At 33.3% G+C, this 16976-nt stretch overlaps 1 protein-coding gene across 2 annotated transcripts in view; it reads left to right on the top strand.

Moving 5' to 3' along the window:
* NCAM2 (neural cell adhesion molecule 2) overlaps window positions 1-16976 on the top strand; it is a 494475-nt gene that overhangs the window by 435016 nt on the left and 42483 nt on the right. For both annotated transcript variants that reach the window (XM_082391901.1, XM_082391902.1), the window contains exons 14-15: window positions 2048-2169; window positions 12386-12566. In XM_082391901.1, coding sequence (XP_082248027.1) covers window positions 2048-2169; window positions 12386-12566 — 303 coding nt within the window. The remainder of the gene's footprint in view (window positions 1-2047; window positions 2170-12385; window positions 12567-16976) is intronic.

Here is a 16976-nt window from a genome sequence, read left to right as displayed (position 1 = left end):
TAAAATTGCTCTCAGGAAATTGTCCAATCAGGAAGGTGTCCTACTTATTCAGTCTGATTAATTAGATTGTAGTGCCCAGACTATATTCTGTGAGAGAGTAGGAAAGTATCTATGTAACATGTTTAATGTTCTAGTCTTTTGCTGAAGCATGACCATTGCCTTTATTCCATGAATTACATAGACCCTAAGTGTGAGAAAAAGGTATAATAAGTTAATCCATTGCAATGGTGACTGCAGAAGAAGAATAACTATTGCAGTCTCCTTCTTGTTACTACCCTGTTTTGAATTGAAGTCAACTGCATTTACATGAAGTTAGATAGACTTAAAACAGTATAGATTTCCTTTATGTTGAATAAATTGTTTAAAAATGTGAGAAAACTTGAGTGTGACTAAGCAAACACCGTTATATAATCTATACATAACCCTGTCTATTATATACTTATATTAGGGCAGGCAAACTGACCGCAATAATTATCTTATCCTAATTTGTGACCAGTTCTTTTCTGTTGGTTATCATAAAATGTCAGGTGTGTTCTCTTGTCTCCATTCTTGAGGCCAGTGTCTTTTTCAGTTCTTCTTTATTATGATCACCAGGACGACTGCAAGTACATCTTGACTCATAATCCTACTTTCAGACTAAAATGATTCCAGAACGACTTTGCATTATTTAAATGGAGATCTATCCCTTCTCTGCTTATAATCCTCAGCATCGCCACCCTTCATAGTTTTTCTCATATTCTCTTATTGAATTACTTTACGACATTATTGTACTGTTTTGTGGAGAAGTTTTAATTCATTTATTGAAAATACATTATGTTGCATGTAAATCATGTCATAATACCTTCACACTAATTTAATTAACTTTAATGAACAATCACTGTATAATTTCTCCATTTACCTTATTTCTATATGGTTGTACTATACATACAAGGCTATTTTACTATTTACTTGCATGCCAACACTCTCAATTGTCATATTTCTTTAATGATTTGCCTTTTCTCAAATAAAATACTCACTTGCTTAAGTTTATAAACACTGTATTGGAAATAAAGGTAATCTGCTGAGAAAAACCCCAGATTCTCTAGTTTGGGAGGCATGCCATCCTCTCCACTATATTCTGCTTAGTTTGTCTGTCTTGGCATTCCTCTGAGTAGACCAGGTACTACAGTTTTCTGGAAGCTTGCAAATTAAAACATGCCCACTTAAAGTTTCTTAGTATTACCTTATCATATCCATATCCATATCCACAGGGAATTGGAGGAAACAGAGGCAAAGAATGCCAGTGCATGCCCAAGGACATCACATAAGTGACACAGGACAGAGAATTCCCATTCCAAGTTGCCAAGCAGTGATGGCATCCTTCATATAGAAAATTCTTCCACTTCAGTAGATCCCTGTTCATATTAAAAATATTACAAATATCTTTATTATAAGACCATCTCCATATGAATAATAACACTAAAAGGAAGTATTTTCATGAAACTAGAATTAAAAAAAAAAAAAAAGACAAATTTGAAACCCATCTATGGATTGGATACTACAAAATTTCTTTATTGAAATCTGCATCTAGCTAAAAACTGTTTATTAAAGCAGATAACTAATTGCTAAGCTATTGTATTTCCTGGTAGGTATATATTTTATATAGTTTGATGACAATATGTTTATATTCATAAATATTTACAAAATGTTTACAAACTATTTACAGTAGAAAAAAATGATAGTAGACTATTAATACAAGAAATAAAGTTGTACACTTGTGTAATGTAATGAGTTCTATTCTCAGAGCATTTGCAATATAAACGTTATATTTGGTTCTGAGGTTTCACAATTTTGGCATGATACTTCCAGATTTAAGAATGTTTCTATTTCTTGGATGGGTAAAAAGAGGATCAGAGTTTATATCACAATAAAGGGCAAATAGAAAGTGATAAACCCAGGATAACATCATACATTTTGATTACATGACAATATTTTTTTAATTAAAATTCAGTTTCTCTACATATATGAGGTCTGTGCAAATATCAAGAATGTTGTATTGCATATATAGGTGAACCAAGTCCTCCATCGATACATGGACAGCCAAGCAGTGGGAAGAGCTTTAAACTCAGTATCACCAAACAGGATGATGGAGGGGCCCCTATTTTGGAATACATCGTGAAATATAGAAGTGTAAGTACCCTGTTTATTATCATTTTGCACAGTGTTTTCAAGTTGCATTAAATTTGCATTGAATTAATAGATATATCAGAAGTGAATGCATATTAGGTAACAACAATGATAAAGTGTTTTCATAGGAATTCAAATGCTAATTTTCCATTGCTGAAATTCATCATTATATGTTGTAGAATGCTTGCTTGTTTGTTTGTTTTTTGTAAAATCTAAGCGTAAATAATCAAAATAATTCTATGGTTTTCATCTTGTGATTTCTAAACTTAGCAACATTTCAGCAATGAGATATCATTTTCCCTGTTTTTCTGACAAGGTTAGCAGGATATTTCACCTTCCACTCTGCTTGATTTTAGTGACTTCAAGCTAAGCTATCTTCTCAACTTTAATGTAGGTAGGATAAACAAATCACATCTCAAATTTACTTTATTATTCATTTTCATGAATTATTAAATTATTAACTTAAAATACATTTATTATTTAATATGGATTTTACAAAATAAATCACTTTAATCAACATTTTAAAAAGAATGGCCACATTTAACTTGAGAAAGAAGGAATAGATTTCTTCAAGTTTAATTAGCACTAATATGGGATTTTGGACAGCTCAAAGCTGCCTTGGGACTTGTCTTCTATGCAGGGGATGAAGGATGTCCTCTAGTTGCAGAGTGATGAAGAAAGTCACCTGGTAGACTTTGCCTTCGTCTGAAAATGACTTCAAAGTCCACTAGAAGTGATTTCTGTTAACAACTTTGCCATAAGAACCATTGAGTATTTGTGTCTACTGTGGAATATGTTAAAAGTGAAAGACAATTTTAATTAAACTTTGTAAAGTTTATTTACTAATGATTATGATTATCTCCATAATACTGTGTCAATTCTATTTATTTTAATTTTTTTCCTTTTCCATCCTTTCAAAATTCACTTTAATACGTTTAATAAATTCCCTTAAATTTGTTTCCATGACAAAATTATGTGCAGCTATCATTTTAAATTCACATACATCTTTTTGTATTCCAACACCTACTCATTTCTTGCAATTTTTGAAATGTAACACCAAATTTAAAATTTTTTCTGGCTTCCAGTTGGCATGATTACTTTTTTGTGTTTGTTTGTTTTATAGTGTCTATGTAATGGTGGCCTCACAAAACAGATTGAAAAATATTCCCTATTTATTTTCTCCACATCAGGCAAACCTTGGAATTTTAGGTGATCATTTTATTTTTAATTTATTTTGTTTACCTTCCGTTTTACTAATGTTTATGATTAGGCCCATATTGTCTCAATTTCATGTTTATGTTTACTGAACACTTATTAATACTTTCCAAGTTTGTTATATTTTAGAAAATAGTGTAATTGCTCCTTAATAGTACATAGATGAATTTTAACTATTTTCCCACAAATCCACAATTTTCTAAATTATAATGTTGTTGCTTTTAAATTCAAACATCTAAATATTTTCATTTTTTTAAATTAATTTTTATTGGAGTATGGTTGCTTTACAATGTTGTGTTAGCTTCCACTGCACAACAAAATGAATCAGCCATACACATTCAGATATCCCCTCCCTTTTGGACTTCTCTTCCATTTAGGTTACCACAGTGCATTAGGTAGAGTTCCCTGTGCTGTACAGTATGTTTCCATCAGTTGTCTATTTTATATGTAGTATCCAAACATCTCAATTCTGAAGGATAGTAAAAAGGAGTCTAATTTTGAGTAGCATACGTCAACAATTAATTTTAGACACCAGTTCAGTGTTTTACATTTCCAACTGATATCCCCTTCCCAGGACCCCTCTTTGTTGCAGGTTTCAATCTGGGGACGATGAACAGCTGTGTGTGTCTTATTGCTAATCTGATATGGAGGCTTCATGCCTCCCTTCCAAAACAACTCTGAAAGGCTCACCTGTCTCTCTATGAATCTGATGGTGTTTCAGTAGTCAAGCCAGGTTTCTTGCCCATTTTTATTTGACCATCTGGAAAAATCTTTGGAAGGGAAAGAGTCTCTCTGTAAGGGTCATACACTTAAATCAAATTAGTGGGAATTAAACTGGGAGAAAAGAACTTGAATGCAGATTGTGGCCTACAATTGCACCCAGAAGAATTTATGGTACAAAATGAATGGTAAGAATTTGTAGGTAACCTCAATAAAATCCCATGGTGAACCCTGAAATTCAATGACAAGTTGTAAAAATATGCTTAATATACTCTCTATATGTATAATTTCTACCTAAAACTAAAAGCTGTGCTTGTCTTGGCCTTTTGAAGAGTTGATATTGGAAATAACACAAATGTTATATTGAGTTTAACCAGAATCATTAATTTCAATTGATGATGGCAAATATTTATTCTTTCAAATTGTATCTTTTCTTCATCTATTAGTGACTTTTATTAATACAGCATGCATATGTAGGAATGCTGTGACTTTGTTCAGCTGTACAGTCAGGTGTCCAAATTGTTTTTCCTGATGTTCTTTCATCCTTAGCATGTTGGCTTTTGTCTTCATATAGATTATCGTGTGTTCCTAAGATGTTGCCCTCCCATCTACCTTTAGAACATGAAGAGAGCAAAAAGAACAAAAGGAGCAATAGGTTGTTTAAGCTTAATTTGTCTGTTTTTCCAGCAATACCGTACACATTTTTCAAAACCTCCACCAAGCAGAATTAGAATTATGTCTCCTTAGATAGAATATGTCTCATGACCACCACTAAAAGAAAGGTGTTATAGTTGGGAGTTGGGTCAGCTAAACAATGGAGTCTTCAATATACTGTTAAAGTAATTACCTTTATCATTATATAGGCTGTCTTAGTCTGCTAGGGCTGCTGTAACAAAATGCCACAGACCAAGTGGCTTTAACAACACAAACGTGTTTTCTCACAGTTCTGGAGTCTGGAAGACCAAGATCAAAGTTTCAGCAGGTTTGGTTTTTCCCAAGGCCTCTCTCCTTGGCTTGTGGATGGCTACCTTCTTGCTGTGTCCTCACATGGCCTTTTGTCTGTGCACATACACCTCTGGTATTTCTTCCTCTTCTTATGAAAATATAAGTCCTCTTGGATTAGGGCTCCATCCTAAGGACCTCATGTAACCATAATTACTTCTTTAAAGGCTACATCTCCTAATAGAATCACATTGGAGATTAGAACTTTAACATATGAATTTGTGGGGAATGTACACAATTTAGTCCATAACAGTGCTCCTGTCATGAATCCTATGTATCTAAAAAGGCACATTATTGGCACTTTGGGTGGCATAACAGTGGTCCATCCAGAACTCAACCACCCATTACAGTATGTTTAGCATCTCCCACCCCCACTCACTATTGCAAATAGTGGTCCCAGTCATTGTTGAAATGAAAATGTTCACTGGAGTATCACTACATCTGTTTAGAGCCAATTAGATTCACAAAATGGAAATAGACATTCAAGGGGAAATATATGTATATATTTGAAAACATAAATTGCCGTTTAAAATGCTGACCAAGTTTACTTTGGTTTCCTTAATGTGTATTAGAATTAGTCTTCTATGAGAAGTTGTGTGCGAAACATACAAGGACACAGATAAGTAAAGTGTTAAGTATAATAAGATTAGAAAATTTTGAGTGATTCAAATTTAGATAGGTCATCAATATATTTTACCTTTACATGTAGCTAATGTGGCTCAGCCTCAGATTAAAACTTGAAAAAGAAAAAGTTTTGTTTTCAGTAAAGCTCTAGCTTCCATTATTTCACCTTTCTTCCCCCCACCCTGCCCCAATCAGCCTAATGTTAGCAATGCCCTGCTTTTGCCTATTTACTCAATATCCGTGTTTACTCTACCAATAAAAGAAAGTTTTAGTTTCTCCCCAATTCCATCTTATTTCTGTCTTACCAACCCTCTCCTCTTAATTTACAAGAGCCAGCTTTTTCTAACTACAAAAATTACTAGTGGATCTCATTTTAAATATCGTAATGAAAATGATTGGTTGCATAATTCAAACATAGCTATAATTGATGGATAATCAATTACTGGGTTACTGCTCTAAAGCTTATTAGCATTTTAGCAGGGAACACTGTTTTATTAGTAGAACTTTGGGCTTCTACGGTAAGATTTGTAAAAGTAATTCCTCATATCCTTTGTATTTCAAGGAAGGTATTGCTAACTCTTGGAAGAAAAAATATATATAATCATACATAAAGTGATTTTTTTTCACATTTTGTAATGGACAAACTGAACCTTACAGAATTTGGGTGACTTGGTCACCTGTGGGGCTGGGGAACAAAACATGAGACTTTATAGCAGAAACACTTTTGCAGCAGTAAGGGCTGAATTGAAATTTGCCTGTGGAGATTGTATTGACTCCTCATCCACTGTCCCATCTTAACTCAATCACCTAGGACCTGTGCCTCCAAATACAACCATTCTGATCCGCTTCATCTTTACCATATCATTTAGTGGTATGCCTTGTACTCCAATACACTAAAATCATCTCCATATTCCTGTGTTTTTCTTTCTCTCCCTTTACCATCTCCTCCATCCTGCAAATATCATGCTCTGCAGGCCCAATTGCAAATTCCAAGATTCAGTATAAAGTTATATTTATGTGGTCAAACAATAGCCCATCTTGGGGAGGAATAATTTTCTCCACATTTTCTTTCTCAACAGGTTACTTCTTCACATTAAAAACTTTCATGTTCAAGATTCAGTCGCTAAATGTTTATAGCTGCATTTACCTTGATATTTTCACTTGTAATTGAAATAATAACTATTTCAAAAATAACTTATTGCTGTTCTTTGTATGATTCCGAGCTACTTCATCTATTAGTTCCTCAAACTGCATGTATTCCACAGTGGAGAAAAGCTCAGCTGAACAACTTAAAATTTTATTTAGCTATATGCAATGCATTTTTTATTTGGATAACCTCTATGGAAATAAAATAGGTAAATTTGGAAAGTAAGGAACACTCTTATGAGTTTTACTTGATTGCTTCTTTTACCCTACCTTTCAACTCCCCTGTGCACGGGACTATATGTTTTATAAGCTAGGAAACAAAATTGAGATAATGTGTTCCTTATGTGAGTGTTGATTTATAGCAGACATTGAATCTGAATATTTAAACCTGCATTTCACTGGAAAAGGAAGACTAATCATATTGTAATACACAGAATGTTTAACTTCCTATAGATTATGAATCAGGAAACACATTATTCTATGTTATCTTGTAGTAGATAGAACACACAACTTTGTTCAGTGACCTATTAAGAAGACAGAATCTATTAGAACAGAACTAGAGTAATAAAAGCAGAATTAGATGCCTCCATGGACCCATTGTGAAAATTAACATCTCTAATAAGTCAGTGAGATTAAACAATGTATTTGGAGAATAAAGACAAACATTAATCTTGTAACGTGTATAGAAAAAATTAAAGCAGTTATTCTATGTACAGAATATTTTTACCTACTTCATATTGTAATATCAAAAGAACTCTATATAATTTAATAAATACTTTTGTACATGCTTCCATTAGTTTTTCACTGTTTTCTCTCTAATTCGATGATAGGTATCGGATCATAACTATCACTTAGTGTTGGTACATTAAATAATTTTCCTGAGCTAAGAAGGGTTAAATAAAATTAGTGACCTAACATCAATTTTGAGGAATATACTAGAGGGACTAGAAACACTGCTCTAGCATGTGTTTCTAGGTCATAATTGACCTTCTTAAGCCTGACTCAAAGTCTGGAAAGTTGTATCTCAATGGCCATAGAAAAAGAAAAGTTAATTTTGAAAAGGGTATTAAGTAGAACTGAGGTTTTGTTGCTGAGGGAACTTATTTTCTAATAAATTATTAAAAGTTTATTAATAACTTATTTTCTAATTTAATTATGTCTAGGTGTGTATATTGACATTTCTTTAAAGCCATCAGTTTAAGTTTTGAAATATTTTCCAACATTGAATAGCTATGGACATTAAAGAGTACTAAACTTTTTGGTATTTTTTTCTTTGCTGTTAGTGAAAATGATGATTTTTATTCATCCTTGTATTGTTAACATCAAATAGACTAATTGTTGCCTGAATGAATAAATGCATCAATGACAATAAATAAGTTAGTCTACATTGTACAATTATAAATGATCCTGTATCTAGATTAATAAATACAAGAAATAATAAATGCAAGGGAAAACACTTGCACTGTGTGAATTTTCATGGGATGTGAGAACACAGAAGGTGATGAACAGGAAAAATTAGATCTTATTTTTCCCTAAAGAAGTACCTCGGTGATGGAGAGTTGGAATCGATAAAGTAGGGTCCAATTTACAAAATTTTACCAAGCTTCAAGACCTGGAACAAAGGCAGTTTGAATCAACTATAATAATGTTAAAAAAGAGATTAGAATTTGAAACTCTCCTAAAAACTTCCAAACCTTGCATTTTTCCCAACCACAGCAGAGTGTGTGTGTGTGTGTGTTTGTGTGTGTGTGTGTGTGTGTGTGTGTGTGTAAATTACCCAGATTGCTAAATCACCTCTCATATTCAGAGTAGCAAACAGAGCCTTAGAGAATTCTGCGGCCTTCTGTAAGGTCATACAAGTAGTGAATAGCTGAACCAGGCTACTGGGAAGTCCAGAAACAAGGAACTGCCTTGCATTGGAACACACAATCTTAAATCGTAACACAGTGGAATCACAGGAACCTTAAAATTAATCAGGTTAATACAAGCTCACCTTCTCTATTGTCCTCTCTTTTTGTAATTATTCAGTTTTTACTTAAGATGATGTTGACCATATATACCCTGAGACTTTGAAAAGAAAGTTAGTAGATTTCTTCTTATTATGAATAAAAGCAGTCAAGGAATCATCTACAGATAAGCAAACCAAAACCCTCTCCATCTCTCCTCCACTCTCCTCTCTATACAGCTGATAGCAAATATTTCCCTATATGCTGATATTATGATTTTAGAATAACTTTTAAGGAGTCCCCTTAATGGTCATATGGCCCTGCTATCTATGTTTTGACAAAAAGGATTGCTTAAAAGAAACTATATCAAAGCAAAATGACCATATTTTTTTCAGTAGCTGCCCTTCAACATTTAACTGGCTTATTAATAATAGCTGTATTCAGCAAATCATCTCATTAAATTACCTAGGGGAACTTTTTGCAACTAGATTATCTTAAATTGTTCCCTCGGCATTTAAGTTCTGTAAATTAGGCACTCTACAAATGCATAAATGAGATTTTGATGCTTAGGAAAGTATTTGGTAACACCCACTTTATTTTTTTCCCCTATTCCCTAGGAATAGTAATTAAGGGATTAAAAAGCGTCCTTGTCTAATGGTGAATGGAAGATGAAATTGACTCAAATTTGGGAAATTATTATAACTCCTTTCGGTCCCTTATGCCATCAGTCCAACTATCTAAAATGATGGAGGGGCTTTTAATTTATCATGCTAAGAGCTTCAACAATTGAAAGTTAAGTGATTGGAAATTCACAAGAGACTATCTGCATGCCTTGGGCTTGTCAGGAAGTTCCACTTCAAATGCTCAATTCTCAGAAATAGTATTTTTGGAGAATAACCTAAAGGACGTGAAGTCTCTTCGTCCCTCTGAATAATAAATTGTATCCTAGGGTAATCCAGATACCAGCTGTTGGCTTATTTCTGGCTCTTTTACCCACATCTCCACTCAGATCCAAAGCAAAACTCAACTCTGGATTTCCACACAAATATTCACTTTCACCAAGCATTTGATAATAAATTAGAACTTATACTTAATTATTGAGGTAAGGGGACATCCACAGGGGCAACTCTCTACTGCTTTGTGTAACTTTGTCCTTATCTAATCATTCAGTCTTCCTACTCCTCATCTCCTCCTTTCTGTATATGTGTCTATATGCAATTTATAATATACCAAAGATTTATATATGTATTTTACTGTTTATATGTATGTTTGTGTATATATGTCATATCATATATGATCTAAAATTACTTTTCAGTGGAGATTTTTGTAAGCTTTATGTTTCTTTTGGTCAATACCTATGAAGTGCTTTTACATGTACTTAAAACAATACACATACAGTGTCTGTTTTTACATCTCCCAGAGGTTGTGCATCTTTCTGAGGTTTTCAATCATTTTGCCTATTTTTTTGGATCAAAACTTCTGTGAAGGAATCACATCTTCATTAACTAGGTGAGGATGAATGAAAAGAAAAATGGTACTGGAGTTTGTTATTTCCAGCAAAGTTGACATTACTTCCCCAGAGAAAACCTTCCTGATTCCTGGACTCTATTAGTTCTCCCTGTTATATGCTCCCAAAACACCCTCTTGTTTTTCAAAGAACTCATGTCTTCCTTCTGTGTTGGTCTGTATACTCCAAAATAAGGATTTGTACATGTTTTATTCACTGTTGTGTTCATAGTTCTAGAAGAGTCTCACTATCCACTAAAGACTGAATAATTGATGAATGAACTGATGAAGAAAGCGGATGTTGGGAGAATCATGGCTAATGACACAGCTATTCTAAGCAATTCAAAAACACACCTAGATTCCTTTCTTAACTTTACTAGTCATTTAATGACTTAGACAAGTTACAAGGTTTCTGGTCCAAGCTGTTGTTTTCCAATGGCTTTTCAGTACACTTCATAACACTGGACACCAGCCTAGTCTAATAAATTAGTGAGTTTATAAGTTTCAGAAAGCAAGGGAATTTACCTCTTGTTTATATGATTATTTTAAGTGCTTGTCCGAAACACCTGGAGAGGGGTAGTATCTCCAGTTTTAGATGAAGCAACAAAAGAGGCCAACCGACTTCCTTTGTAATAAAAGTTCTATGGAGCCAAAAATAATTAAGTCGGAAAAGAGAATCACAGTATGGTACCAAAACTGTAATGTGGTCTTATCTCCTTTTGAAGGATACTTCATATTTGTAGTACCATCAATTTAATGCAATTATGAATTTAACTTCCACAACTTGATTTTAGATAATAAATCCTCATTTTTCACTATAAATGTAGAAAACATTGTTATTCTTTCTAGTCAAATAAACATTGTAAAATATTGGCTCAACATAAAGTAATACTGGGCTGAGCTCTGAGGTTAAAAAAAGATTGACTAATCGATCTGTTGATCTGTCTATATATCTATGTGTCTATCTATCACTATGTCCAGGTTACAATTTATTTATAATTACACCTCTGGGAAATTGAGATTTTCAGTGGCAGTGATGGATTATTGGATTATTAGATATGTGATTTCAGAGAAAATATTTCATTTCTATATAGTTATTATGGAAATAGTTTCTTTTTAATAATAGCTGTCATTTGTTAAGTGGTTATGATTCTTAATGCCCTGGAATATACAATTTACTCAGTTTTCCTCTTTGCTTCCTCATGAAAGCTAACAGAGCCAGCTGCTACCCTCATTTCTGTAATAGAGATGAGGGACACAGGCAGAGATTACCATTTAAACTTTAAATGGTTTACATATGGCTCAGCTGAATGTTCACAATGCTTAGGATAGTTTAATCCATAAAATTATTTCAATTATTTGTAACTGTAGTCATAGTTTTTTTTTTTAAGGGGTTATTCAAATAGCATGTTGTCCAAAACATTTATTTTAGAAAAAGAATCTGGATTTAAGTGTAGAATGTTCATGATAGGATAACATATTTTAGTTTCTTATGCTAATAACTTGTTTAACAGGTAATAAATTTTCTTGTATGTTGTTTCATTATGAGTCCAAAACATCATAGTAATAAAAAATGATAATGGAAATTTAAATCTATTTTAAAAATCCAGACATTATTTGTAAGACACTTTACTACCCACTGCCTGCCCTGCCCCAAACATTGAACAATAGTCTCTGGAAATTGTTTTAATGGGTATGTTAAGCTTTTTCTATATATAATATTTTGTTTTCCCTGTTCACATGATTATTAATAATCAACAAAGTGGCTAAACAGCAAACTGATATATGTGAAATTTTTAAAAATCTTAATGTAAGTGAATTATCATTTGAATCATCAAGGATTAATTATGAATTACCACTCTTCAGCTAATTTAAAAACAGTTACATTTTTTGTGGAAAAATCTTAGAAATGACTTCGTCTATATACAACTTCATTTATCCCAGTGGATGAGAAAATATCCTTTTAACCCACTTGCTCCATTTCAAGATAAATTATTTTTTTTAAAGATCACAACTTTATGCATGGGTATTTACAAAATATATTTGTATTGCCTTTACAGAAAGATAAAGAAGACCAGTGGCTAGAGAAAAAAGTGCAGGGAAATAAGGACCACATTATTTTAGAGCATCTACAGTGGACAATGGGGTATGAAGTTCAAATTACAGCTGCCAATAGATTGGGATATTCAGAACCAACAGTCTATGAGTTCAGCATGCCACCAAAACCCAACATTATTAAAGGTAAGCAAACTATATGCTTTCTTAGGCTGAAAATAAATATGATAGTATCTTTAATAACCCCTCTGGATTTTTTCTTAATATTGAAAACATAATTTTATAGAAGGAAGTATAAATTCTAGGTTCTAATCATGATTATTTACATGTCTTAATCAAGATTTCTCAGTTGCTCTTGCCATAAAAGATTGGTTCATTTGTAAATGTGCTTTGACAACTTTAGTGGTTGAAGTGGTAGAGAGAGAATGAGCAGAGGGGGAGGATGGAGGATAAGAGAAACTGTTGAAAATCAACATGAAAAATATTCGTTGAGACCAGAAAAAACTTTTGCAAAGGAGAAAACTTCTCTGCCAAACACATGAGGCCTGGTCCTCCACTTCTGGGAAAATGAGCCCATTCATGCCTGACTAAGCAAGTTGAGTTTGGAAAGATAAAATCTATCACACAATGAGGCAGAAACAACCACAGATACACCCGCAGAAAGAACTATGAATAGAGTTTCAAAGAAGCTCAAAAAGTCGTAGGACACTCATTATTGGTGGTCACAGCACACTGGTGGCTACCTTTATTAGGGAATAGTGCTTACATTATTTTATGCTAGTGATATTGTCAAAGTCTACAGGAGGGATATTAAATTTTTTTTCAGATACATGCTATAGAGGTGAAGATGCAAGAATTTGTCCTGAGTCATAGTCAGTTAACTCTGTTAATGAGTTGTCATATTGGTCATATTTTAACATTCATCGTTCCTTTACATATTTAAAATTTTTAAATTTAAAATTTATACATACATGTATATATACACACATACTCTTTATATACAGATAGAGACATCAGAGCTGCATATTCATAAATATGATTTATTTAAGTCATATTATAATAGAGTATCAGTATTACATACTATTTTTGAGACTGGAAAAAAATTTGTCAGTTCAGTCATGCTATTTAATCCTCTTGTAATTTCAAATTAATATTAATTTCATTAGTATGACTTTGTTATACATCATTTTTCAATTGAAAGCAGCTTTATACAATTAATCTTTCTATAAAAAAGTAATTACTATTGGTTTTATGGTTTAAAAGTAATTTATATCATGGCTTTGCATTGCTAGTATTAATTAATAAGTGCTTCCAATTATACTTTGAAATTAGGAAGTTGGAAGTATCTAGAAATAATATGGATAGCTGGGTATCATATTGTGCTGGCACTTTTTATAATTTACAAAGTACTTCTGCACTTATTATCTCATCTTATTCTTGAATCTGAGTTGAGCAACAAAGAGTTATCCTCATTTTACAGATACAGTTTTGAGAAGCTGAAGTATTTGTTCAAGGTCAGAGCTACTTTAAATCATATGACAAATCCCATGTCCTTACAAGATGATACACCTAATAAAAAGAATGGTTGAATGAACTATTAAGTTCATTGTTTCTGTGAGTTTTAAACATCAATAAATGCTTCTACAATTATAATGCATTATGTCTGTAGTAATTATCCTCTCTGCAGATATCAGGAACATGATATAAATATGATTTTTAATCTGAGTCAGAATCTTCAAAGGAGGATTTCAAGAGCAAACTTCATCCTCCTACATCTTTTTTTTTTTAATAGATCTTTATTGGAGTATAATTGCTTCACAATGTTGTGTTAGTTTCTGTTGTACACCAAAGTGAATCAGCCATATGCATACATATATCCCCATATCCCCTCTCTCTTGAGCCTCCCTCCCACGATCCCTAGCCCACCCCTCTAGGTCGTCGCAGAGCACCGCGCTGATCTCCCTGTGCTATGCTGAAGAGACACGTACCACAGTGTTCATTGCAGCACTATTTACAACATCCTCCTACATCTTTAATCAAGATAAAAATGAATATTTTTTGAAATGGAAGGCAATAATTTAGTTTTACAGATAAAAACGCAAACTGTAAAAAAAATAGATTTCAGGCAGGTTACTTTACGTTATACTCCCAGAGTCCCTGTTATGCTGTTTTTATAAGAAACTGTTGTTAATAAAACAATAGTAAGTATAAACCAAAAGATAAATAAATAAAGATAGAATATATATGAAGAACATATATATGAAGAATATATATATGTATATATATATATGGAGGCACAAAAATAAAGTATGTTATGATGCATTTTCTATAAAAACATTTTGTTTCAGTTTTGGAAAGTTAGTTTGTGGACAGTGCTTAGAAGGAAAATGGTTTATAGTTTCAACTTTGCTCTTGTCATTTAACTTCTCTTGATATGTATTTCCTAATCCCTAAGCTAGTTTCTTCTGGTTCTGTAATATTAAGATTTATTCATTCATTCATTCCAGTTATTCACTGGGGTCTTGCTTTGTGGAAAGTACTGTGATGAGTGCAGAGGAATTATCTGTGAAAAGTACAGAACTGGTTCCTGCGCTCAAAGACTATATAATCTAGTAGGGAAGATAGACATTAATCAAGAGTTAGAATAACCACCAAGTAATTACAACTAAGAGATATGCTGGTGCAGTGTGCTGCCATGAGAGCCTTTGGCAAGTATACCTAACTTATAGGGGTAGGTGAGGCTTGAGAAAGGATTCCCTTGGAAAGTGACTTTCTGAAAGAAACTTGTAAGGAATGAGCCTTCCACGGAAAGTGTCTTATGTGGAAGAAGTCTCTGAAAGAAGAAGGAATTTGATTTGCTTTAAGAACTAGAAAAAGGATGGCTGGGAGAGAAGCTGGAGGTGTGTGAACAAAAATAAGGATACCGAGAGATCTGTGACCCAACCAATCCAAGGTCTTCTAAAAACCATGTAAATAATTTTAAAACAGATCCTGAAAGTCATAAGAAATCATTTGAAGCAGGGAAATTATATGAATAGATAGACATTACAGACAGATTAATCTTGCTCATCAGGATAGAAGCAAGAGATGGATGGACATGAATGCTTGAAAAAATGTGATAACAGTAGAAAAAGAAAGCAATGAATAAATTCCAGACACGTTGTAGATGTAGATTAACCTGCCTGTGTAACAGAATGGATTCAGTAGATATTGATGACTTTCAAGTTTCTTGCTTGGGCAACTGGAACATTGTTAACATCGTTTCTCAGGATGAAGAATCTTATAAACAGAGCAGGATTTGGAGAGTAAGGGTCAAACATAAATCGGTTTGGTATTCATTAGGTTTGAAATGTCAAATAGATGTTAGATATGTGTGTATGGAGATGAGAAGACAGCCATGGCCTGGAAATATACATTATGATGTTTTCAGCCTTAACAGATAATTGGTATTTAAAGCCTGGGTGGGGATAAAACCACACAGTGAGTAATGTCTAAGCTCTATGAGAAATAGTTGATGTCTGTGATACTCATAGATGTTTCCCAGTACCCAATACCAGTACTTAGAAGGGTGACTGGCACAGCATTAATGTTCAAGGGGTGCTTCTTGAGTTACTGAATAATAGAGTGTTAAGAACCATGTCCTGTATAACCATGTTATACAGAACGAGGAAACCCCTCCCTCCCCCTCCCCTCTACTAAGATGTAGAGTTCCTGGAAAAACAGAAGACTGTAGTATCTTGGAAGTTAAAAGACAGTCATATTTCCAGAAGAAATTTATCAATCACATTTGCCCCTTCAGATGCTGCTGAGAGGCCAACAACTCAATTGAAAGAGATGTGAAATGTGCTTATTACATACAGCTCTGCTGAAGTGCTTGGGAGAGAAATTAGGTAGGAATGAGCTGAGGATTGTATAGGAGGTTAGCAGGTTTAGAGTCCGTGTTAATTTATGCTTTCAAGAAGCTCTGTAAGAAGGAGAGCAGAGGGGGAAAAAATAGTCAGCGTTAGAAGGACTTTTATGATGAAAAAGGCTAGCACGTGTTTCACAGCTGATGAAACAGATCAAGCAGTCAAGGAAAAGTCAGACATACAGATGTACAGACAAAGCTACCTGAGAAGGTAGGAGATAGAATTCATCCCCTCTAAACTGTACAGATGATACAAAACCAGATCATCTTACTGGAAAAGGGAAAGATAAAAGATTTATTTTTATCTATAAAAATGTCACAAAATAATATATAATTTACTGTGACTGAATCCAGAGACTGCTAAGGTCTCATGGAAAGCCAGATCAAAGAAGTGCCCTTATAGTTCAAGAATTGTTTGATTTAGCTCTGGGAGGATTCTTGGGACAATTTAGAAGCTGTGATAGTTGATGGTGAATTTGGGAGCCTTTAAACCCACAAAATACTGTAGAGTTAAAATTATGTATCAGCAAAATAAGAAAAAATGATCTTCATATGCCTTCATCATAATTACTCTTATAGTTATATAATTTCTTATTCCATTTAAAAATACACATTAGAAATTCAAACATATTTTAAATTAGTTATGTATAATAAACTAGCAAATCTTAAGCCTTATTTAATTTGGAAAA

This window comes from Balaenoptera borealis (assembly GCF_965194805.1).
Source record: "Balaenoptera borealis genome assembly, chromosome: 5".
Classification (NCBI taxonomy): Eukaryota; Metazoa; Chordata; class Mammalia; order Artiodactyla; family Balaenopteridae; genus Balaenoptera; species Balaenoptera borealis.
Note: the sequence above shows the minus strand (reverse complement) of the source record. Positions and strands in the feature narration are given on the sequence as shown.